Source organism: Lepisma saccharinum, chromosome 4 (assembly GCF_977018435.1).
Source record: "Lepisma saccharinum chromosome 4, izLepSacc3.1, whole genome shotgun sequence".
NCBI classification, from domain to species: domain Eukaryota; kingdom Metazoa; phylum Arthropoda; class Insecta; order Zygentoma; family Lepismatidae; genus Lepisma; species Lepisma saccharinum.
The window spans coordinates 69,070,615-69,097,137 of NC_139232.1; the positions used below are offsets into that span (position 1 = coordinate 69,070,615).

The 26,523-nt window shown below is 38.6% G+C and overlaps 1 protein-coding gene across 6 annotated transcripts in view; it reads right to left on the bottom strand.

Annotated features, from left to right (window-relative positions):
- tra2 (transformer 2) overlaps positions 1-23,654 on the bottom strand; it is a 59,687-nt gene extending 36,033 nt beyond the window's left edge. For all 6 annotated transcript variants that reach the window (XM_083120696.1, XM_083120697.1, XM_083120693.1 and 3 more), the window contains exon 1: positions 23,512-23,654. In XM_083120696.1, coding sequence (XP_082976822.1) covers positions 23,512-23,526 — 15 coding nt within the window. In that variant the 5' untranslated portion in view covers positions 23,527-23,654. The remainder of the gene's footprint in view (positions 1-23,511) is intronic.
- Between the last annotated feature and the right edge of the window lie 2,869 nt (positions 23,655-26,523).

Sequence of the window (26,523 nt, forward strand, 5' to 3'; positions counted from 1 at the left end):
ACACACTATTTTTTACACTGCAATATTCTTTCCAGTATACATGTCAGAACAGTTGCACATGTTACAAAACAAAAAAAATGCACGACTACACCAAATTCCTATGTGGAATCAATTGATTAATCTCAAATCAACAAATTTTGCAACCTTTGCCAAGTTCAATTCACCCATTTGAAGTATTTGCTACATCACTTTCTATGAAATCAACACAACTGACCATTTAAAACAATCACACTAACCTTATAAACAACTGCAGCCTCTTGCTATGACACACCACTCACTACTTTCTCTGTGTTGAGACAAGCAAGAAGTTAAATGCCTGGTGTGCTTGAGCCAAGCTTCTACGATCTATTTTCTGATCAAACTGACACAGGGCCTAAATTTAAAGTTAACTGTTCCAAGATCTCCTCAAATGAGGCTTTGGCACCTGGGACAAAAAGAGAGGAATTTCCCTGGTGACAAAGCCATGTCATTAATAAATGCCTGGAATGTTCTGGGTTATTTACCACCAAAGAATAAACACCATTCCAATGTTTGCTGTCACGATAAAATACTACCTACATTGTTAACTGTTAAGTCACCTTAACCAAAATAAATCTTCATGCTGACAAGACATCTGCAGGGCAATATAATTCCACTAACCACAATGTTCAAAAGAAGAGCTTCTTTTAATGACATACTAACTGCAGGCCATACCATGAATGCCTCTTACCAAAAAACACAGTGATTAGCATACATATACATTCCTTTTATAACATCAAGAAACAATGAACCTTAAAGTTTATATTTTAAACAGCAGGAAAGATGAAATATCTACAATTTTTTATACTTCTGAATTCTTTAAATTACTGCACATATATGATTACATGAGCTATTCAAGAAAATTAAAATATGTTAGAAATGGGAAACATTTGCCTCTCCATCACATGTGCTATATTCAATATTCTCCATACTTCTTAAAATGCATTTTATGTGATTAAATTCATCAATTAATATTTTTACAAAAATTATGAAATAGTTTCAAAATATCCTGCTTTATAAATGAATTTTACTCAAGGTTTTCAGTTTTCAATAATTTTCAGGCACATCAAATACTACTTCCCAAAATGATCTTTAAATATTTACTCAATTTTTGTAATAACTTTTCCTCCCCCCACTTTGGGACAAATGATCCTCTTGTGCACTATAATTTTCTCAAGTATGTATTGCTTGAATGTAACACTTACTTATTATAGACAAAGATATATATATATAAATACAAATTCTAATGAAGTTTGTTACAATCGAAAAATCAATGTCAGCCTGGATTTCGAGCTTTCTTTGCTCCATTTTAAGACAAAACATACAGTCAACCAACATAATCAAAATTCATGGGAAGTTATGTGGGTAATAATTGGGAAAAAGTATCATTAACCTAAAAACTCACGAGATCAACACTCGTCAATTGGAAAGAATTACTAGATCCTTACCCATAAGTGAGTATGATTGCTTTCAATACTTCTCATACCAATGAAAAATATAATTTTAGAGCAATTTCCAAAGGAAAATATTTTCCTTGGATCAACAATTATAAATATTTTCCCCACAAAACTTTGTTAGGCTTAGTCTGCCATCTTGAAAAAATGGTGGCTTTCTGAAACACCTAGCAGGTTAAAGAAAGCTCTAATTTTATTGCATAATTGGAATAAGACTCATTACTCTAGTAAAAAAAAAGTAAAGTGCTCCCACGCCATGAAGGCATATAGGGGGTGTGGGGGTACCGCCCCACACTTTCTTGATCCGGTCATGAGTGGGGGTGATGTGATCAGCATCACACCCCTGACCACCTTTACCCCCCAGGTACCCATGTTATTCGACGTTGGGTGGGCGCCGGGGCTTCCAACGTTAGAAAAGTTCCTGGATTTGAACCGGCCGGGGATCGAATTAAAAACTTTAGTCTCCCCTGCTGCCTCCATAATTAACCGAAGTGAACAGAAATATTATGAAACATGGTACTGTTATGGTGTAAAGTTATATTGAAACAAACTAATGGATGATATTCAGCAAACAGTTGTGAAAAGTTATGTTGAAACTAATTGGATAGTTGATTATAAAAAATATATTAAATTGCTTGAGCTTTCAGGTATAAATCCACCTCATGCAAATATAGGTTATTTGCGAGGGATTGGACCTACAGTTTAAAGTGGGACCTTTACCACTGAAACAGATTTTTGTGCATTATGATATTTTAGGATTCACTTTTTTTTGTTTCATAACATATTTGATTATTTTGAAAATATGATAAAAGAAATATTCAAAAAGGTCTATATAATTCTACTATTTTAAACTACTAGACATGTGGGACAGGTTTTGACCTGGTGTCATGTGACTGCATCTATTCCCAAAGAATTGTTGATATTCTTATAGGGCAAATACATTTCAATTCAGGCAGATTTGAGAAAATCTGTCAGGGTGATGTCTCAGATATCCATGAAACTGAAATATATTATTCTAGATACAAAATTATGAGACTTTTTTTTTTTTATATAAAAAAAATGTCCGACTTAGGCTACTTCAAAGTTTGGGGCCAAATTTTCACAAGTTTTGGTGCCAAAAATTGTAAACAGCTGTTTCTCAGGAACTATTAAAGATATTTGGATTCTGTTTATTCTAAAAGAAAGTTCATTGAAAACCTTTTCAAATGCATATACAACAAACTTTATATGCAGCTTTTGGGGTGTGCTATGAATGAAATAAAAAAAATTAGCCCCCTTTTGGACTCTAAAATCTAAAAAAAGCCACCCTCAAAAATTTGCAATTTCAGGGCAGTTACAGCAATACCTCAAGTTGAACATACATAAATTTCACGGGGTGTATATCCCTGGTTGTAGTTTTCCACAATATTTTAATAAGCACATTCGCAAGCTGAAACTTGAAGCGTAAGACATTTTTTATACATGCTAGGCAATGTGAACTCCCAGTACCCGTATTTCATATGTTTTCTGTTCATGAAAGCTTTTTCTACACAGGCAGTTTCAGTATCAGAGATGGCATGCAGTCTTCAAGATTGTCCAAGGGGGTGTGGTGGAGAAAGAACTTGCAGAATATTTTGCAAAGATATCACGCACTGATGTTCTTGTAGCCTAATTCTATCAGGAAAATTATAGCCCTTTGCAGGTCCACGTGGCAGCATGAAATTTACATGCACTTCCTGCATCTCAAAGTCCACTTTAGTTGCTTCTGCACCCCACCAACAGTCATCATACATAACAGCCAAAAACGTTCCCACTTTGAAGTCGTGAATTCTACAGTACTGCATAACATGTGAGCTGTTTCCAATAGTAACATTCACTTTTTGTTTCTCATGCTGGGCAGTTCTTGCAATGGAAACTACAATATCATTTACAGTTCTCTCTGCATGCCACACATCCCTTCGCACTGCCTGCACATGTACCCACTCTTTGTGTTTCTCATCACGGAATGTTTGAATCTCTGCAGATGGAATGTAAATCAGTGTAACAGCTGATGTATATGTCTGAACAACAGTCTGAATGAACTTAATATGCCCTGATGATAAATTGTGCCATGTAGCAAGGTGCTTAACTAAACCTCCAACACCGTTACATGGTGATTTTCCATATCCAGTGGCTGTGAAAATCCATTTCTTGCTTGGATATTGAAGTGCTCCAAGTTCATGCAGTTGATAACTATTTTTGAAATGACTTGCAGCCCCATCTGATAAACTGTTAGTGATGAAATTGCACTGCCATTCTCACTAATACAGGTAATGATTTTCTTAACAGCTAGAAGAGCATGCGCCGAGTCATCGGTGGTTTCTTCGCTTACAATGGCAAAACGTCAATCTCCCTTATACGCTACTGCAGTGAATATAGACACCTGGTCGTTTTTCCAGTGGTAGCTATGTATCTCATCTCGTAGAAGAACTGTCCAGTTTTCAGCGAAATCAACATGAAGCAGTAAGTGTTGACTTTCTACTTCTGCTCTCATCTTTTCTTCTGCCACTGCTTTTCTTTAAATGTCTTTCACATGCAAGTGTGAGACAGCTTTGACTGTCCATTTAGCAATTTCACTAATGAACAGATCTACTGGAACTGTCTTTTTAATAAGGCCCCCATTCTCCCAGAGTGCAAAAGATATTTCCTCACTTCATCAGTTAATCCCAGAGACTCTGAACTGATTCCATCACTCCTGGGACATTCACCACATTCGCCAAGACGACAGGAATCTGTTGGTGGAGGACACACTACAAGCCTTTGTAGTTGATGCATTAATTCACTCATATTGGTGGGTAAAGAGCTGCTGTTGTTTTTCACTGCTATAAAACAAAGATCGAAATTGACACAGTATATGCAGACACACACTTCCCGTGCAGGATGAGGAATAACCCATCTGGGCCGTAGAGAATAAAACATGGAACGACCTACTTTAACATCAGGGTGGTCTTTGGTAAATTTGCAGTAAACCTCTTGAACAGTCCTAGAGAAATAACATTTTGGTTTTAGAAGTTTCACACCATTTTCTCTTATTGCAATCACATCTTTTGCATTTGGACTTTGAACAGAACAGTCGACATCATCACTCAGAAAGTAGCTTCTTGCTAAATCAATACTTGCAAATGGGAGTGGGTGTCCTTGGTAGGGATCTGGTGTGTGGTACACTCCTTTCATTCTCCTAATTTGCCGTGAATTGTCGATCATGTGTTTTGTTGTCTGTGGTATTGTGCTTAGTAGTTGGTTTTTTGATATTCCTGTTGGCACAATTGTCAGTAGCCGCACTTCTGATTCAGACTCATCGGCTTTAGTTGACAACATTGATATCATAGATTTTCGATGACTTGGAACCTGTACTAGTCTCAAATTCTGTTGCCAGCTGCTGATGTTTCCTCCTTAGGTAGGCTTTTCTTCTGTCTGGTCTCACAAGACGAGGTGTTTTTAAAGGACTCACATTCATTTCAAGGTTAGATATGGTTGCATTCAATGTGTCTGTCTCTTCCTGTTTTGCATTGTACAGATTATCATCATTAAACACTAAATTCTCTTCCCAAAGTAACACTTACTTCTTCAAACACTGAACCTTCAGAAGATTCTACACATACTCCAACTTCCTGAACAATGACATCAGTCCGCACAGAATAAATATCCGAGTATTGACGTTAACAGTTAAAACAAACTAAAGTATCATGATTAATGTCCTCATGTTTAAAATCAGTTCTCAGCAACACTGACATATGTTCAAGTTGCCTGAACTTCCAACTCTTGCTTTGATACACATATTTTTTTATGCCTGTTCTCAAAGTCACGACACTTTATTCTTTTCTCAGAAAACACTGCTTTTCCACTTGTAGACATCTTCCAAATGACTCAAAACTCAAGCTCAGAAAGAATTAACAGCAATTTGTCACAAACAAAAAGAAACAAATGAACATGTGCATATGAAAAACAAATTACTTCTAGTATGTTCTATAAATAAGAAATAATGAGTCTGATCAGCAATATTATGATATATACCAATTACATGAATTGTTTGGTTATGGACTCCTATGATGTACAGGTATTGGACAAAATAATGGAAACACGAGTCAGAAGTGGGACATATTTTCAATGTGTCTGGTAACACAGAGCACAGCGGAAATCAACCTTCTCTTGTTTGTTGCAGGTAGTATGGACTGTGCACTGACAGTAGAGTGAGTCAGTGTGGTAGTGCACGTTGTTCAGGTGTAGTGAGTGACCAGTATAGCCGACCTGATGGAGTTTGAAAGAGGTCGAATTGTTGGTGCCCGTTTCATTGGAGCATCTGTGAGCAAAACAGCGAAGTTATGCGGTGTAACATGAGGCACGGTCTCGAAAGTCATGACTGCATGCACAGTGCACGGTGAAACAGGGTCTGCTAAGCACAAGAAAACAATGGCCTCCAAAGTGACTACAGAACTTAATCAGCACATAAACAACCCATGTCATGCAAAACAGTGAGGCGGGAACTGCATCAAATGGGTATCCATTGGTGTGTTGCTATTGCCAAGCCCCTAATAACTGAGACGAGTGCTCGAAGGCAATGTGCATGGTGCAATGACCACAAAACTTGGACGTTGGAGGACTGGAAACATGTCATTTGGTCAGACTAGTCAACCTTTACCCTCTTCCCCACTACTAGACACGTGTTTGTATGGCGAACACCCTCGGCAGCATACGATGTAAACTGTCACCGCCCGACTGTCAAACATGGTGACGGCTCTATTATGGTCTGGGGCACTATATCATGGTATTCTGCAGCCCCCTTGTCACATTACACAGTCTGGTCTCATAAGCAGTGTATAGAGAACTCTTGGGTAACCAGATCCACCCAATGGTGCAAACCTTATTTCCAAACCGGAATGCCATCTTCCAGGATGATAATGCCCCCATTCATACTGCTGGCACTGTTCAACAGTGGTTTCCAGAGCATGCTGATGAGGTTCAACATCTACCCTGAGCCCCCAGATCTGAATATCATCGAGCCTCTGTGGGCTGTTTTGGAAACCAGGGTTCGGCACCTATTTCCACCTCCTTCGTCTTTACCTGAGCTGGAGGCTGTCCTGCATGAAGAATGGCTTCAAATTCCATTCACCACCATTCAGGACTTGTATCGGTCTATTTCAACCTTTAAGAATATCACAAATTGTTTTCAATTTTTACGAGCCCACATCTGCTGTTTCTCTGCAACAGCTAAATCCTTCTCTCCCGACACTTCCATCAGCTGCTGCACTGATTCCAAGAAGACTTTCTCGGATGCTATAAGCAGGGCTCGAAAAATCCCAGTGACTAAAAACTTCAGCCTCGTGACTGATCCTTTGCTGTAATATTGCTGCTTTTTAAGTTTGCATGTACGAAATTTTGAAGATTCTAAGTTCAAATTGCAGTACAGCATAAGTTAGCAAATGATTTTTTTATCAACGTTGTGAACATTTCATAGAATCAGTAACTATTCCTTACTCCTTGTCCCCCAACCCCTAATTTTCTGCTTTCTCACATGATTTAGTGATGTTTTGAATACGGTGATGCTCAACTTCTTACAGTATGCACAATTGCCAGTAGGTGGTCTCCTGGTGCCTGAATTTCAGAGCAGGGGCCTAGCTCTGAAGAAGATTTTTCGAGCACTGGCTATAAGAGTTTCACCCCTTTGTAATTGTCTTTGGCAACACCATAATGTGCTAATAAATAATGTTTTTGAAATAACAGGGTGGCTACAAACAAGCAGAAATGAAATTCCCTGACTTTTCCAGGTTTTCCAGGACAAAATTTACATTTTTCCCTGACAATTACAAACTAAACTAAATCGATGTTTTTGCAAATGCAAATAATAAACTCATACAGATCCAGGTATGGATTTGCTAAGTACCAATATTATTTTCTATGAAATTGACTTAATTTCTCTATTCTCTATGATTTGAATTCAAACTGCAAAATAGTGAATTTGGAAAATTATTAAAATAGGGAAGGAGTACGGAATTTTGTCATACGCAGTAAGTTTAAAATAAAATACTTGTTTATTTTTAAAGTTACGACTAAATGAAATTAGAGTGAAGAGTGATTAATTAAGAAATACAATTTGTAATTTATCAGTCTCCTTATACATTCTCGGTATTATATGTTGATATTTCCACTGAGGTTTGGCACCCTCTGCTTGCAAGAACCATGAGTGCGGACTCATTTTTCAATGCATAAAGCACTCTTCTCTGTAAAGCAAACAACTTAACTCTTGCATATAAGTGAAACAATTGAATCGAACAAAATAAAGTATCATATTTCCTTACATTATCAATGGGATTTCTGCTTCAGTACAGTATATCCAAGTGAAGTACTCTGAAACTAACAACATGCAGTTATACCATTAATGCTGTCGAAAAGGGTATGTAGGTATTAGAAATTTAATGCAAAGAATTTATAGAATTGCATTGTATTTAGCTAACCATACATTAAAACAGGAACACTCTAATAATAAAAGCTTCTGAAAGTTCATATATGAGGGGCATCTTGAAAAAAGCTCCAATGGTGCATATACGCAGCACTGGTGGTCAGAGATAGAGACACACCCATGCAGGCATGAAGAAGTGGCATGTAGCAGTAATCTGGTACAGTTGCAATGCAGACGTTTTAGGACAGTTCTAGGTTAAAGACTGCAGCTGTGATAGAGTCTCCCACCGAGCCTAGCGTACAATGCACACTCAGAATTTGGCACAGAGCCACCAGCAATTGTGTGAGGTGTGCAGACCGGTCGTCGTGTATGGTCAGACGATGGTCCAGACAATTCACGGAAGGCCAATCGAATGTGCACAACCCCATACAGCTGAGAACACACGGGTCCTTTGCATCACTTCAGGTGAGAGATCTTGGACCACTCCCTGTACAGCCCTGGCCTTGAATGTACCGACTTTCATCTCTTTGTTTAACTGCAGAGGTTTCTGGCAGGGCAAGGATTTGACAGCTACACTGCGGTAGAGATAGTTCCAGTTTCTGCTGTCAGACACATATACCATGGGCATACAAAATTTAGTGCCATGCTACGACAAATGCCAGAATAACGGTGGTGATTATGCCGAAAATTAGGTTAGGACTCACTGTTACTAATGCAATAAATTACAACTGATATTCTTGTTTTATTTATGCCTAATCGCTAGGGACCTTGATATTTTGTTATTTGTTTTTCAAATTGGTGTACTTTCTTATTTTTTATTTTTTACTTTACGGTGTTATTTTTCCCAAAATTCACATTTTCATTTTAGCGCATTTTCTGGCAAAATCTGATATTATACCTTCATGGTGTTTTTAAACTACTGTTTCAAATTGTAAGTCACATGGCTTACGCCTCTTCGTGAGAGTTTGATATCTTGAAAGTTATTTTGGGAAAGTTATTTTCCATACACCTTTTCTTTAATTTTAAGTTAAGGATTTTAGATAATGGAATTTTTCCCGTATATACTGAAGGGTGCATAATGACCATAAGTGGCGACACACCCAAAAAATTAAAATCAATCAATCTCACATGACAGATACAGATATATTATGGCACAAAAAAATTGGCATTATCTTTTTTTGACTTGTCAGTATTAAGTTTCCCAAAATTCGCTTTTTTGTTTTAGAACATTTATCTGCCAAATATACCAAAACATAATACTCCATTGTGCTTTTAAACGATTATTTTAAATTGTAGATCACATGGTCTACGTATTTTCGTGACAGTTGATATGTTGGAACAGATTTTTGAGGAAGTAAAAGTAAAGTGCTCCCCTGCACTTTTCCATGAAGGTGTATAAGGGTGTGGAGTTAGGGCCCCACACTTTCTTGATCACGGCTAAAGGTGGCGGTCATGTGATAAGCACCACGCTCCTGGCTACCTTTATCCCTCAGAGTTTCCTCAAGGTACCAGCTTCATATGATGTTGGGTGGGTGCCGGAGCAGTTTGAATAAGCGGAAAACATCCCGGTTCTCCCCCGCAGGGGATCGACCCTGAGTCTCTTGCATAGTAGTCTGACGCCCTAACGACTGAGGTCCATTATTACTCGCTTGACAAATGCCAATGGAGCGCACTTATCTTGGCAATTCAAAACATATCTCGTGCGACAAATACGAGGATGTGGATCCCGTGTGACAGTAGATATACGCATTCGATCTCCTGTTAGAACCCTGCCACTTTTCTCTGTGATGCAAATGGTTTTCATAGAAGTTGAAAAAATCGTGAAAAATATATGATTTAATGTGGCTGTCGGAATTATTCCATGTATGTATAACTCTATAGTGTACTCTTTAGTAAAATGTTGGAAAACTTGCATGTTCTATGTACACAAACATGCCCTAGAAAAGACAAGAATGTTGGATTTCATGGAATTTTTCGTTGTTTTAGGACATTTCCTTAAAAAAAATCGCTAAAAACGCCAACAATTCACATTTTATGACAAATTCGCAATATTTCGATATTTAGAAAGGGCAAAAAATGTGTCCAGACATCACTGCACATTCCTAAACATAACTTCGCAGCAATTACCATTTTTCACGGTTTTGGCGTTTGCGAAAAATCAATCGGAAATTACTTTCTGGCCACCCCTCGTATAAATCAGTAGATGGAAAGTGAAAATTTAACAGGGCTGGCGGAAAAAAGTCAATTCTTGAAGAAAGTGATTTGCTTTTTATGATTGAATGATTCGAGTAAATATGATATTAAAATATTTAAGTATTTATTATTAGTATTTTATTTCATAATATTGGACATTAACCTTACTCAGTGAGAGATTAATGACCATCTCTCGCGAGTTTAAACAGACAGGACAGAGAATGGTGTTAATTTCATTGCAATACTAGTGTTGCAGTAAATTTGAGGTTGGGAGCATGCACTTGCCAATTTTTATAACGTTCACCAATGAAGATTCATGTTTCACTTTTTCGTGATAGTATTCAATATATATCTAGTTTTGTTGGATTCTTCTTGATATATAAGAATAGTGCAATGTGATTGTAAACGTATGTGAACTTGTGCGAAACCAGTAATACATCAGGATGATGAAAGAAAACCTTTGGAAGCACTGCTACATTAAATGAGGTGAAGTGAGCCAGAAGAGTAATACAATTCCAGCAGCATATTTGCAGTCTAAAGCTCTTCTTGTTTATGCAAACGATTTTTGTTGGATGTTGCAGTCCGAAGACATCGAACAAAAATCATAAGAGTCCCATGCATGCAATTTCTGTGACATGTTGTAGTGAGATCCTTTGTCGGGTGGAGATATTCGACAAAAATCATATGTATCAATGGAACCTATTTGTTTCCATTCTCCTTCAGTTTGCCCAACAAATGCCTTACTACGACGTCCGACAACTATCGGATGGCGCCACCCGCTACCATCCCCTCCATCTGTTGACAGTTCTGTCTCCTTACTACTCCCACACGGACAAGAAAAAATGATAAAAAAGATAAAATAATGCATTTTCCACGTAATATTTAGAGACTTAACCTTTACTCCCTCGATGATATTATACGTATCATCAGAGTAAGGTCGTTCTGACCCGATGGAACCATATGGTATCATCGTGCAGATTATGACATGAATGTGCTATTTGGACCCTCATACTCTTCTGCTTGGGTTGAAACTCTGACACAGGTCTGGAGCAAGCCTGGGTAAATTCATATTGATGATCAACCTCCTCCCCCCTCTCCACAACATATCCATGACACATTTCCGAATAGTTTCACATTTTGGCTCATTATTCAACTTCTATGGCACCCAGGAACATGAAACAAGCTTCAATCTCTTTGGAATCGTCCATTCTTTGAAGAGAATACTAAGGTTTGCGCCTTCTCCCGAAAATAGCGAGACAAGAGGGGGGCAAACTCCAGATTTTTGTGGGTTTTTTCATTGAAATTCGGTGGTCATGCCCCCAAACCCCCCTTCCTCGGTTCGGCGATCTTAATTGTACACGGTTACATGCTACGATGTTTTAGCTGCAAAACAAAACTTATCCGAAGTAGATTGCTCCCATAGTGCCCGAGTTATAACAATTTTCCTACAAAAATGCTAATTACCTATTTTTCGGAAAAAAAAAAGAAATCGCATTTTGGCTTATTATTCAACTTGTATGACACCCAAGAACATGAAACATGTTTCATTCTCTTGAGAAATGTCTATTCTTTAAAAATAATACTAAAGTTCGCGCCTTCTTCTTAAATAGCGGGAGAAGAGGGGCAAACTCCAGATTTTTATGTTTTTTCATTGAAATTCGAGGGTCACGCCCCCCAAACCCCTTCCTCGGTTCGGCATTCTGAATTGTACACGGTTGCATGCTATGATGTTTTAGCTGCAAAACAAAACTTATCCGAAGTAGATTGCTCCCATAGTGCCCGAGTTATAACAATTTTCCTACAAAAATGCTAATTACCTATTTTTCGGAAAAAAAAAAGAAATCGCATTTTGGCTTATTATTCAACTTGTATGACACCCAAGAACATGAAACATGTTTCATTCTCTTGAGAAATGTCTATTCTTTAAAAATAATACTAAAGTTCGCGCCTTCTTCTTAAATAGCGGGAGAAGAGGGGCAAACTCCAGATTTTTATGTTTTTTCATTGAAATTCGAGGGTCACGCCCCCCAAACCCCTTCCTCGGTTCGGCATTCTGAATTGTACACGGTTGCATGCTATGATGTTTTAGCTGCAAAACAAAACTTATCCGAAGTAGATTGCTCCCATAGTGCCCGAGTTATAACAATTTTCCTACAAAAATGCTAACTACCTATTTTTCGGAAAAAAAAAAAAATCGCATTTTGGCTTATTATTCAACTTGTATGACACCCAAGAACATGAAACATGTTTCATTCTCTTGAGAAATGTCTATTCTTTAAAAATAATACTAAAGTTCGCGCCTTCTTCTTAAATAGCGGGAGAAGAGGGGCAAACTCCAGATTTTTATGTTTTTTCATTGAAATTCGAGGGTCACGCCCCCCAAACCCCTTCCTCGGTTCGGCATTCTGAATTGTACACGGTTGAATGCTATGATGTTTTAGCTGCAAAACAAAACTTATCCGAAGTAGATTGCTCCCATAATGCCCGAGTTATAACAATTTTCGTCAAAAGAGTGTTCGAAGTCAATGAAGACGATATTCCCTGACATTTCCCTGACTTTTTTTGACACCTCAAATTCCCTGACTTTTCCCGGTTTTCCAGGTTTTCCAGGTCTGTCGCCACCCTGAATAAATAAGTCCATTGAAAAAGGCACTAAAAATAAGCAGCAGGGTAAAAATAGCCAAAATGAAAAATGCTTTAAACATTAGCAACACATATGGCAGTGCTCTAGCACTTCCCAATCTCGCTGCTTGACCAGTTACCCAAATGAATTTAAAACATGGGACAATGAGTCTCGCCAAAAATGTTGGTAGTTTCCACCAAACAGCTGAACGAATGTGATTCTCCAGACAGTTACTGCCAGGGCCGGATTAACCTATGGGCAACTGGGGCAATTGCCCTGGGGCCCCCACCAAAAGGAAGCTGTGAAGGGCCTCCACCAAAAATATTTTAACCTGCTGGCTATGCTTGTGAAAAATTACATAAGTTGTATTTTAAAAATAAAAAACCTTCAATATTGTCATATGTCTACACTCTTCTGGATCCAATTGCAGCACAGCTCTCAGTCGATCTGTTTGTAGATATCTGAAGCTCGGTATACTTTATACCATGGATTGACTTGGCTGTGGTGTGGAAATAAGGCACACTTATTCAAACAATCAATTCTCAGATACGATTAAGATAATAAATAATCCTACAAAGTACATAACTTTCTTTCGTGGAACTGTCTATGTATAATTTTGTATGTAAGGCCCCGTTCCGCAGTACATTTCCCAATGTCGAAATTCTCTTTAGAATGTATTTGGTCTTAATGGTAACAAACTGCAGCGAAGAGAGATCTTTCTCAAAAATGAAATTAGTGAAAAACAGGCTTTGTGCTGCCATGGGACAGGATCACTTATCCAATCTCTGTTTATTAAGCATTGAACATGAACTTCTTCGTGAATTGGACTTCAATGATATAGTAGAAGAATTTTCGGTGAAAAAGGCAAGAAATGTGTGTGTACTATAATTGTTAAGCCTTTGGGACTTTTCTTGAAGAAAGTGTACTTACTAAAATTTCCACAATGAACCTGTCGGTAATTGTCCAGTAGATGGACCGTGCATATGTAGTGACATAATTGTAAATAATATCATTTATAATAAATTATGTACGTAAGTACAGTCTACTGCTCAGTTCTGTTTCCATCTGAACCCCCTTAGTATTTATTATATACAGAATACAGGGTGATTATAAAGTCTGTCATTTTTTGAGAAAAAGAGGACAGAGATTAAAACAAATGTATTGAATGAACTCCCTAGTATTTGGTACACACAATCGAGATTGAAAGAAAAAATATCGGACATGATTCCCAAATTTGCTCCAGATTTTGACATTTTTTGCTGTTCTACCAGTGAACACACCTTCATGTGACAAGAGGTTTCAGCTGTCACAACAGACTCAAGACTACTTACAGGAACTCTCCGAAGACAGACACTGGATGATTTGCTCCCAGTTTCCGTAAACGGACCCCCTCTGCCAGTGTTTGACCCACCAGCTGCGATTGATAAGTGGTAGATCAGTGTAGAACGACAGCTCTACACAAACATTAATTCCTAAGGTATGTTCTTTTTAATAATTGCTTATATTTTTATTATTTTTAATATAAAATAGTGGTGACCAAAGATTTTAGTCCGGAGACTGACTTCAAACTTGAAATTTCATTCCCTGTGATAAATGGTGTACAGAAGAAAATCCATGAAAGTGTCACCTCAACGTACTTCCACATGAGCACTCTGCAAGTCTACACATGGATCCCAATGTCTCATCCTTTGACCAAACACCATTGCCAGTGTCATGTTGAGCACAACGTGCTGGATACTTTAACATAGGTGATCAAATCTTCCTCCTTTACTGCCTGTAACAGCTCTGAACACACATTGTTTCACGACCAGCACAGACCTCCCTGTCTCACTTGTGCACTACCTGAAGTTGGTTTCACCGTTTTTCTATGCTGCAATGGAGTATCTTCCACACAGTCAGTTGTGGAAACAGCTCCCTGCTTAAACTTCTTGTTGATGCCTCTTGTGATGGCATCTTCTACCCGTTGCACAGTTTCGGCTGCTACGCTGGGCCTTCAAGAATGGTTGGTTGGTTGATTTGTTGTTTTAAGTCCACTTTATGCACAGTAAGGCTAATTGGGACTGGACCTACAGTTTAAAGTGGGATCCGAACCACTTGTGCCTCCACCGGGTATCGAACCCGGGACCCCTTGATTACAAGGCGACGACGCTACCACTGCGCCATCGGGGAGGCCCGGCTTTCAAGAATGTTTAGCATCTTGCACAGTACCTATTCGATTGAATTTTTTGAACCAGTAGCCTGATATTAGCCCTGGTTGGAGCAGGTTTTTGTAATTTCCTTTCGAACGTTGTGTGGACCTTTTTGAAGCTTACTCCCTGCACACGTTCACACACCTCAGCTATTCTCTTCAATAGTCAGCACCTTTCTGATTTCTGGCAGGACAAGGTATTGACAGCAGCACTGCAGTACAGATACTTCCAGTCTTTGCTCTCACACACATATGCCATGGGCAGACACAATTTAGTGTCTGTCACACTACGACCAATGCCCGAACAATAGTGGTGATTATGCTGAAAATTAGATTAGGAGTCACTGTAACTAATGCTTTTAATTACTACTGATATTCTTGTTTTATTTATGCCTAATTGGTAGGGACCTTGATCTTTTGTTATTTTTCTTCCAAATTGGTGTTATTCCTTTATTATTTATTAATTTTTACTATTCAGTGTTATTTTCCCCAAAATTCGCATTTTCATTTTAGCGCATTTTGTGGCAAATATACCTAAAATTATACCTTCATGGTGTTTTTAAACTACTGCTTTACATTGTAGGTCACGTGATGTACGTATTTTCATGATAGTTTGATATGTTGGAACCAATTTTTGAGGAAGTTATTTTCCATTATTTCTCGCTCGACAAATGCCGATGCTACGACTCCCCTGTGGTGGTAGGTGAGCACTTGATCTCCATCAAAATCGCACACCACTTAGCTCGGTGATTCAAAACCATTCTTGCGCGACAAATACTGATGATGCAGCTTCTGTGGTGCAAATTGTTCTGATAGAAGTTGATAAAATCCTGGGAAATATTTGATTGAATGTGGCTGTCGTAATTATTCCAAGTACAACATGCATTACAGTTTTCTCTTGGATAAAATGTTGGAAAACTTGTGTTTTCTAGATACACAAACATGACACATTTTGTTTCTTTAAGCCTAAAAAAGACATGAAAGTTGGATTTCGAGGTATTCTTCTTCGTTTAAGAACATTTTTAAAATTTGCAAAAAATGCCAACAATTCTAGTTATTTCACTATTTCGAACTAATTTATTATTATAATTCTATTTCACAACATTGGACATTCCACGAGTTTAAACAGACAGGACCGAAGGGGGTTGGGGGGGCGTGAATTGCAATACGAGTGTTGCAGAAATCTTGAGGTTAGGAGCATCATGCCCTTGTCAAATTTATATGACGTTTACCAATGCAGATTTCTGTTTTACTTTTTCGTGACATTATTAAACATAAACGAGGGGTAGTCAAAGTTTTAATTATCCCCTCGAAAAAATAAAAGTTATGTAATTAATTTTTTGTGTGTTTGCAGGTACACGTCTGCAGTCCTGGTACACATTGAAATCCCCGTGCCACAGTACTGTAGCATGCCGCCAGAGGAGGAGCCAAAACAAAATGGCGCAACCCACTGATAAAGTGGAGTATCGTGCAGTAATTAGTTTTCTGCATTTGAAGTGAAACAACACTGCAACAATCCATGCTGAGTTGGTGGAAGTGTACAGCTGCAATGCACCATCATATGACACAGTGGTTAGGTGGCGTAGACTCTTCCAGTGTGGTCAAACAAGTCTGAATGACGAACAACGAAGTGGCAGACCATCTCTCTGTGAAGAATCGGGAATCGCAAGAGAAGTGGAGGCTCTGGTGCTCGAAGACCGGCGTATCACAATCAAGGCGATAGTGGAAAAAGTGAAAATCAGTCATGGATCAGTTTTCAACATCTTGTATGACGTTTTGAACATGTCAAAGGTCACCGCCCGCTGGGTCCCAAGACTGCTCACACCCATTCAAAAAGCCCCCCGAACCGAGGCAGCAGCGGAAATGTTGCAGCTTTGTCAGGCCAATCCAGATTACTTCTTTAGCCACCTAATCACTATATAAAAGTGCTGGGTGTATCACTATGACAAAGGAGCAAGGAAAGCAATGGAAACATGTGAATTCACCACCGCTGAAAAAGGCGAAGACTCAACCATCATCGGGCAAGGTGATGCTGAGTGTTTTTTGGGACTGCCATGGTGTGGTGCTAACAGATTATGTTCGTAAGGGGCAAACCATCACAGGAGCATACTACCGAAATCTCCTGACGAGGTTACGGTAGGCTGTCAAGACGAAGTGTTGCGGGAAGCTGTCCAAGGGGGTCTTTTTGCTCCACGACAACGCCCCAGCTCATTCTGCACAGGACAGTCACACATGCTGCTTCCTTGGGCTATCAAATTTTGCTTCACCCCCGTATTCTCTTGACACATAGCACCCAGTGACTTCTTCCTCTTTCCTCGGATGAAGAAACCATTGCGTGACAGGCATTTCCAGAATGACGAGGTGATTTGAGGTGGAACGTTTCCTTAACAGCCGAAATGCAGACTTCTACAACCAAGGCCTCTGTCAAGTCATCCATCGTTGGGAAAAATGCGTCGCATTGAAGGGTGAATATGTAGAGAAGGACTAACACCATCACCAAGTTTCATGGTCGCAGCTTGATTTTTTCGAGGTGATAATTAAAACTTTATGACTACCCCTCGTATATCTCGATTTGTTGGATTCTTTTTGACATGGAATTACAATTTCATGTCATTGTAAACGAATGTTAAGCTGTGCAAAAACAGTATTACGCCTTGATGAAAATTATAATTCAATGTATTTTCCACATTATATTTAGAGGCTTATCAAATCCGTCTAACCCTCTGGAAATTTATCTCTCCCCCCCCCCCCCCACGCATCACTGGTTTCTGTTCTGGCACTGTGGTTGTATTGTGCGCATAAAAGGGGCCTAAAAGTTTAGGCTGAGATTTAGCAAAAAGATTTCTGTTCCCATGCAGCACTACATAATGACATTTTTCAAACGCATGGAACATTCATTGCATCGCATATTAAAAAAAGTCAATAAAGGCACAATCCCCTGACATTTTCATGACTTTTTTTGACCTCGCAAATTCCCAGTTTTCCAGGTCTGTCGCCACCCTGGCATGACAAAATGGTTACGTCAGTCACATGGAATAATCTAAGGATTTACAAAATGAGTAAGCATATTTTACTTATGATACAGCTCCACCATGTCCAATACTGGCCGCGAGCTATCTTGGTGTGCTTCACATTCATACCGTGCAAATGCCTAATCCTACTATTCAGGTGACTTAGTTTGTTAGTCACTATGGAATGACCCTATACTCCTATGATTATTTTCTTTGGCATGATTTTACAATACCGGAAGTATCTCCAATTGTTTTCAAATTCGGCATACTCACTAATTTTGGCCTCGTAAACACGAATCTGCAGTTAAAATTTGGCGATCACGTATAGAAATTGCACAATAACCTTGTCAATTACCGCTATGATTCTCCCATACACTAAGATGGAAATCATGTTTTCTGATACGAAGAAGCCCTGCTTTCCACACAACGGTGTTGCTACCTTGTGTTGTGTCATAACACAACGTTGCTCAAGTATTGTGCAATAAGTGAGACCCGTTCCTTAATGTGATGGTGCGAGGGGCTATCGTGAATGTTTTTTGGGGCTATGCAGGAATGTTTCTGTTAAGAAGGTTGAAACACTGCTTTGCCGTTTGAAACACAACGCTACTCAAGATTTGGCAGCCATTTTGCATGTTCAGGACGTGAGAAAAGAACAAACAACAATTACTCGATATGTCGACAATAGATAGTAATTTCGGTAAGAATTTACAACATAGATATTTTGTAATTACTTTACTAGTTGTTATAGTCACTAAAAATGCAGTCGTATTTACCTATATGCACATAATATTTGAGGGTAGCGTGTTTAAATTGCAAATTCAGTTGTAGAACTTGTAAAATAACGTTGTTAATTATCGCGATGATTCCCCATACACAAACATAGCAACCATGTTTGATGATGTGAAGAAATTACTATAAACGTCCGTTCCGCTGTCCAGAGCAATTCCCTTTGGTTCATAGCGTGGAAGAATGGCAGAGAGGAATGAAAATGATGTTAATGTGGTTCAGTGGAGTGTAGAAGAGGATGGTCGTGGTTTGGTGAAGAAATTGATGGAATTTGGTGTTCTGCCGAAGGAGGGTAGCTACATATGTCCACGCAGACACGTTTTGAAGTTGTATAGAAATCGTGCCTGTATTGATAACTATGCGTGGAAGTGTTTGACAAGTGTTGTGCACGGAAAGAGAAAAAACAGCCATGCAATTACTCAGTGTCACTAAGGAAAGGGACTTTTCCCCCCCGCTACATCCAAGTTATCCTTGTTGAAATTGTGCGTGTCTTTTAAGATTATGGATCTTGAACTGTGCTTTGAATGTTATTTGCGAGGAAGCTGAAATTCCATACAAAACGGGAGTGGACTGGGCTTCTTTCTGTAGGGAAGTTGTGGAACATTCTTTTTATAAGAACCGGCAGAAGATAGGAAGTGTTGGGAAGATCGTGGAGATTGACGAGTCTAAATTTGGAAAACTGAAGTATCATCGTGGTCATCATGTGGAGGGACAGTGGGTGTTCGGAGGGATAGAAAGGAGAAGTGGACGTTGTTTTTAAGTACCTGTTGATAACAGGGACGCGGAGACTTTAATAGGTTTGATTCAAGAGTGGATTCTGCCGGGAACGACAATTATTTCTGACTTTTGGAAGGCATACGATACGCTCAAAGATGAGGGGTATGAGCAACTGAAAGTAAATCATAGTATTAGCTTTGTCGATGAGGAAACTGGGGCTCATACAATCACTACAGAATTTACATGGAGACAGGCAAAAGCGACATTAAATTCCAGTGGTACAAATGAACTGTTTTATTCCAGTTACCTGGCTAAGTATATGTTTCTAAAGGTGTGCATTATGTTACAATCGGACCGAACATTAGAATTTTTGAAGCTTGCAGGAATGCTGTACGATGTTACAAACAGGGAAGAGGAATATGAAGATATTGAACGTGAGAACCCAAAAGGACAACAACATGTGGAATGCGGATTTTAATTATAGGTAAGTTTCAAAACTGTGATTCAGTTCCGTTGATAAAAAATGTCTCAACCAGTTATGTGCTACAAAAGTGTAGAACCATGGACGTATAGGTCACGCACTATTGGTGAATAGCTCGACGCACCATACACAGGAAGGTTAGCCAGACAGTTAAAATTTGGGGTCGTAGAACCATGCATGCATAGGTCACACACCATTGGCAAATAGCTCCACGCACCATTCACAGGAAGGTTAGGTTAGGCAAACAGTTAAAATTTGGGGTTGTAGAACCATGCATGCATAGGTCACGCACCATTCACAGGAAGGTTAGTTTAGGCAAACAGTTAAAAGTTGGGGTTGTAGAACCATGCACACATAGCTCACGCACCATTGGCGAATAGCCCCACGCATCATTCACAGGAAGGTTAGAGTAGGCAAACCTAGTTCAAATTTGGGGTTGTAGAAGCATGCATACGTCACGCACCATTCACAGTAAGGTTAGGTTAGTTGCAGTTGGGGTAGGCAAACATAGTTCAAATTTGTGGTTCTAGTATATCAGGAATATGTATATTTCGTTGTGAAATTGCGATAAATAATGAGCAATTCTACCTTATAGGTTGAGATCATGGACCCCCTTTTTTTCCGGTACTACTTTATTATACCGGAGACACCTATCAATGATTTATTTCGCAATTTTTTACACTGCTAACGTACTATTCTGCATTGCGGAACATTTCTTTAGGTGAAATAATGAATTTCTAATGAAAATAATGTCTATTTCTTACATTAACGAGTACTTACTGTTGTTCCTTATTTCCCACAAACCTTCTACGGGTAGCCCCAAAAACAATTGATGTTAACCCAAAAATTCACGATAGCTCCACGAACCATCACGGGGACGAGGTATGCCTACTAGGTTAGATTCCATTAGCACTCCTTTCGTTCAATTTAGCATATATGGACAATACGAGAGCGTATTGTTCAATTTAGCATATATGGACAATACGAGAGCGTATTGTGCTCTCATGCAGAAAGCTAATGGCAGCAGCAGCAATAGCCCGTCGGAAATAGATTTTCGTAGAAAACCACATGCATTTGCATTAAAATGGATCAAAACTACATTCCCGAACATCAACAATGTTACAGAAAATGATTTGCGTAAGTACTTTCTCCTGTAAATTTGAAGAAATCCGTGACCCCCAAATTTTGGTTGTGAGCCCTAAATTAGCGAGTATGCAAAATATTTAAAAAATTGGGAGAATATCTCTATATTGTAAATTCGCTCCGTAATTTCGTTAAAAAAGCAAAATCCCTTGTTAAACAATCTTTCGCACTGCAGAATAAGTAAGTACTAATGTCAACAATTACAGAATAAATGGGTCGGGTACCCTATTATACACCCTCGAATTTTGAATTTTTTTTTTTTCATTATGAAGGTTATGTGATCCTATTTGTGAATAAAAAAATTGGAGCGTGGAAAGAAGTATTTACGACTGTACAGCCGTTTCAATTTGCGATTTTGTCGTTCGCAATTGTTGAGTCAAAATTTCCCACCGGTTCCGGGCTCCGCCCCTGGGGTAATTGACTTACTGCCCGCTACCGTGGGCCCGCCTTTATCTATAGAGTCCCTTTTAAACGAATGTTAGAAATTGGCCGAAGTCACCTGCCCACAACACTATTTCTCACTGTTTTCCGCATTGACACATGAAGATACAAAAAATGAAGGCTAAAATTAAACCAAAGAAGGTAACTTACCTCTTTTTACCAAGGCCAGGTATTAAATTGTGGGTTGAAGTTCAATTTGTAAGTCCAAAAATGAAGTAACTCCTACGTGGAAAGTCCTTGTTGTCCTTTTCCACAGAATACCAACCTCCACTCTCTTCCCATCATAAAAATTAGAAGTCTTAAATTATCCCATCCCACAAGTCATTTAGAAAAAAACAACCCTCCCCTTTACGGCATGCAGTTGCCAAAAAAAAATATTATTTCCAATTTCTGAAGATGCATAAATGAAATCGAATGTCTGAAATGTCCAATCTGCCAATATATCACACAAATAACATATCGCAATCGCAAATGTTCCTTTTGCACAAGTCAATCAGAAGAAGACAAAGAAAAAGTGTGCATGTGACATGAATGCATCATTCGCCATCATGAAGTTCTGAAAAACCTTTTTGACGTTACGCAAAAAAGATAAAAAAAGAAAAAAAAGGTAAAGTGTTCCCCTGTGCATAGCACCACGCCATGAAGGCGTATAGGGGGTGTGGGGGTAACGCCCCACACTTTCTTGATCCGGTCGTGAGTGGGGGTGATGTGATCAGCATCACGCCCCTGACCGCCTTTACCCCCCAGGGTTTCCCCCAGGTACCCATGTTATTCGACGCTGGGTAGGCGCCGGGGCCGCTTCCACCGTTAGAAAAGTTCCCGGATTTGAACCGGCCGGGGATCGAACCCGGGACCTTTAGCATGGTAGTCAGACGCGTTACCGACTGAGCCACCGCGGCCACATTTGACGTTACGCAAGGAATTTTAATTTCATAAAAAACGTAAGTTTCGTAGCACGTAGATCTAAAATTTTTTTTTCCACGCTATTGAGAAACATCGTTTATTATGAAGAACTAATTTTTGTAACGAGAATATTTGAAATGTGCGAAAAATCGAGGGTGTAGAAAAGGGTACCGGAGCCGAATAAACGAGTTACACCCGATTCCCGGCTTTGACAGTTTTACCAATGTTTCTAAATGCTTTTGCGGTTAGGTCGGGCAGACCAGGTTTAGAGTTCTTAGCATTACAATGACTTCCCTAAATTCGATTAACATCTCATGATGTTGGTCAAAAGGCACACCACCCTTTTGAGTCTTGTGTCAGCAGTTGACAATTGTGATTTGCCTAAGGTACCTTTTGCATCTTCTTCTCGATGATAAATAGAACTCTTCGGTACTGTAAACACTGCAAATTACTTTCAGAAACATTCAATTATACTTTCATCAGGATTTCCACTATTCTGCGATACTTTATCTTTCTTCTATGAAAGAAAAATGTCTTGCCGATGGGAAGACTCTTTTTAAGACTTTTGGATTGACACCCCATTAAATTAATATTCTTGAAAGGCTGCAAAGAAATGGATGTAAAAATTGCACTTTCCTGACCTCCAAACAATGTTAATTACTTGCACCAAGGTTCAAATTTACGGTAACAATCAGTCCACAATTATGCAATACTCAAGTCTTTTTTCCAGGAAACTTTGGACAAAATCATTCAACATTTGGAACACAGACATAGATCAAAGATGCATGGAACGTTGGTACAATTATCGCATAACGTGGTTCTCATTCCCATTGGCAATTCATTTGAAGGCCATGCCCTTGAAGTATGTATTGTACCCAGGTATGTTTCAAAATCAAAGACTGAATGTTACGAATGAATCAGATGTACGTAAGCTTTAATTCTGCACCTAAATGTTCGAAAATCTATGTGTACGTAGTACAGAAATATAATACAAGAGTATTTCTTTTGTCTGACAAACGCATTCAGCGCACAACAAAACCATTACATCGTTCATGTAATTACGTTATGTATATACGTAAATGTTTCCTAAAAATTTTGTACATATCCTCAAAGATCCAATAGTGTATAATGAACTTACCTCCCTGTCACTCATGCCTTGAAAAGTTGGACCAGAATGAATTATCCTTTACGCGGTTCATATAATACAACTTTCTTCAATATGGCGTCCCTTGGTTTTGTTTGTTTCCTCGTGCAAAATCGAACATTGCAGTGCTGCCCTCTCTTACTCTACTGCTATTGGTCAAACATGATCGAGAGGGAAAACAACAAAAAGCTATTGGTCGTTGACTGACGCTAGTCTATCTGGTTATCTTTTATTTGTAATTATATATTTAGAAATTAATCTCGAAAAGGAAGTGCCCATTATTATTATTATTCATATTGTCAATTCTTTTTCAACACCTCGTATACACACACATATATGAAAACTTTTAATATTTCGGACCGTACCACGTCATGAAGAAAGTATGAAGATCTCGGGGGGCAAACTTCATGCATATATAAAAAAAAAAATATCCACACAGTCTTCATAGCTACGATTCCTTGCCAACAGGGAAGAGGGACTACTTCAAAGTTTAATATCAATTTTATTGTTCGCTTCCCACAGAACTAGAAGTTATACGAATTTACATACGTATCTTATATATATATATGTCCATATATATACTAAGTACCCAAATAATCATTGACGGATTTAGCGGGGCACAGGGGCATGTGCCCACCAAAGCAATAATTCGATTTAGTCGTCGATTCAGAAGTTACATTTGCAGTGCCATGCCCAGGATTTTCGAAAAACTAAAAATTAAAATATACAAAACAGTAATTTTGCCTGTAGTATTATATGAATGCGAAACTTGGCCCCTTACATTAAAAGAGGAACATAAATTAAGAGTATCTGAAAATAAAATCCTTAGAAAAATATTTGGACCTAAAAGAGATGAGGAGACAGGAGAGTGGTGAAAGTAATAGTATTAAGTTAGCCTGATACAAACCTTAGAACTACCGACATCATTTTTATTCATCTCCAGATATTATTAGAATGATTATGGTGAGTCGGGGTAATTTGGGGCAATTTTCACCACTTTTTTAAAAAAATAGTAACATTTCTAAGTTCGGTACTACTTTACTATACTGGAGACACCTATCAATGATTAAATTTTAATATAAAAACATTTCACGAAATTTTTTAACCAAAAAAAGTTGAATTTTTGACATAAAGAGTAATTATTAAACCATTGACGTTAGTCCCACAAACCATCCACGGGTAGACCCCAAAACCATTGATGTTAGCCCAAAAATTCACGATAGCTCCACGAACCATCCAGGCCCGTAGCTAGAGGGGGGGCAACTGCCCCCCCTGAGAGCATGCTTTGCCCCCCCCTGTGAAAAATACAGAACACATTCCTACCTGGAATTCTCACTAATCTCTACAATTATATCCTGTATTACTCTAGCAACACGAAGGTGTGTCGGATTCCGTATAATGTCGTATCAGGATTGGGGGGGGGGGATTCCCTTCCAGATTCAGATTTCGGAAAATGATTTCGCAATTTTCAGTATCTAGAACAGTTGTGACACTTAGAGTAGTCTTGTATTAAAAGTGTCTAATGTATTTGGATGTTTTTTTTTCTCGAATGTGTTGCTAGAAGTTTGAACTGCATAATTTCATAATTTTTTGTTTCCCAAGTCTATCTTTTGGTAATAGCGTGAGAGAGGGAGTGGATATTTGATTTTTGTTACTTAGCATTGCTTTTCTGCCACATCCAGCTAATCGTGGAGATGAGTGATGACGTGAAATTGATGAAGAGACACTCACAAACAGTGCTGCAACCACAAGGGGGCAGGGGCATTGTCGTCCCCCCCCCCCAATCTTGGAGGGAAGTTCGATCTAGGGGGCAAACATTGAAGTAAAGAAACATGACTAGCAGAATCTAAGAATAACAGGACAAATGGATACTCAAGATGGAATAAGTTTTCAAGTGTTTCTTGCATTTTTCTTCCAAACGGCTAAGGGCATTTACAGGGGGCACAGAGTGGCAATTGCCCCCCCCCCGATTTCAAATTTTATACAAATAAAAGTACATTTCGCATGATATCTACTATTCTTATAGTCCGTAGTGCAGAGCCGCAGCTAGGGGTCAGTGGGAGTCAACCCTGGGCCAAAACGATCTAAATGAGAAAAAAAAATGTTAAAGAGATTCCCATGGCGCCCAGTGAAATTATTTGCGCCCAATTAAATCAATATTGTTTTCACTTTGCAAATATTTGGATCTAAAGATTTTCCTGCTTGCTTGGATCCCAATATGATTATTTTCTGTAATACATTGTAAATTACCTGAGAGAGAAGTAAGGCCAGATATATACTTCAGATTGTTGTCGCACATTTGAGAGACAATTTGGCGGATGAATTGATCATGTAATGTATTTAAATATATATATATATATATATATATATATATATATATATATATATATATTAAAGAAACTTTGAATACGTACACAATTTAGAGTTAACATGTTGCATAAGTATTTTCTTATTTTATGTCGCTCCATGTTGCATATGTGTAAAAAATATGTTGTACATGAAAGTTATACGTGTCATATGTGCAAAAAGAATAATGTTCGTCATGCATATTCTGTCTTTCAAAAATACAGTTTGTGTGCTTGTTTTCCATTATTAGTTAATATTTCAAATTATTTGTTCAAACACAAATGCTTTAGCATCGACTTGTACCCCCTTTTGCATGATTTACGACAATAATAACGTCCTTTTAATGTTACTATTGTTCCTACCACTACCACCACTATATTACTATTATTATAATTGGCATGTTTGTCCTGGTACTTGACCCCTCTCCATATAAAGATTTGTGGTTTCGCCTCTGCTCACAAAGAACATTCATGCCCAGGCTCTAACCTGGAACCCCTGGCTTCGTTGTGTGATATAAACCATCCCACCATGGAGGTCGGCTAGTGGAAGATGTAGGACAGCTTACTGGCTCAAATTATTATCAAACACGATGAAAATGTGATAGTGTTTCATATTTATTATTTCAGTTAGAAAGCGATAAAATTTGTAGTGTGAGACGGG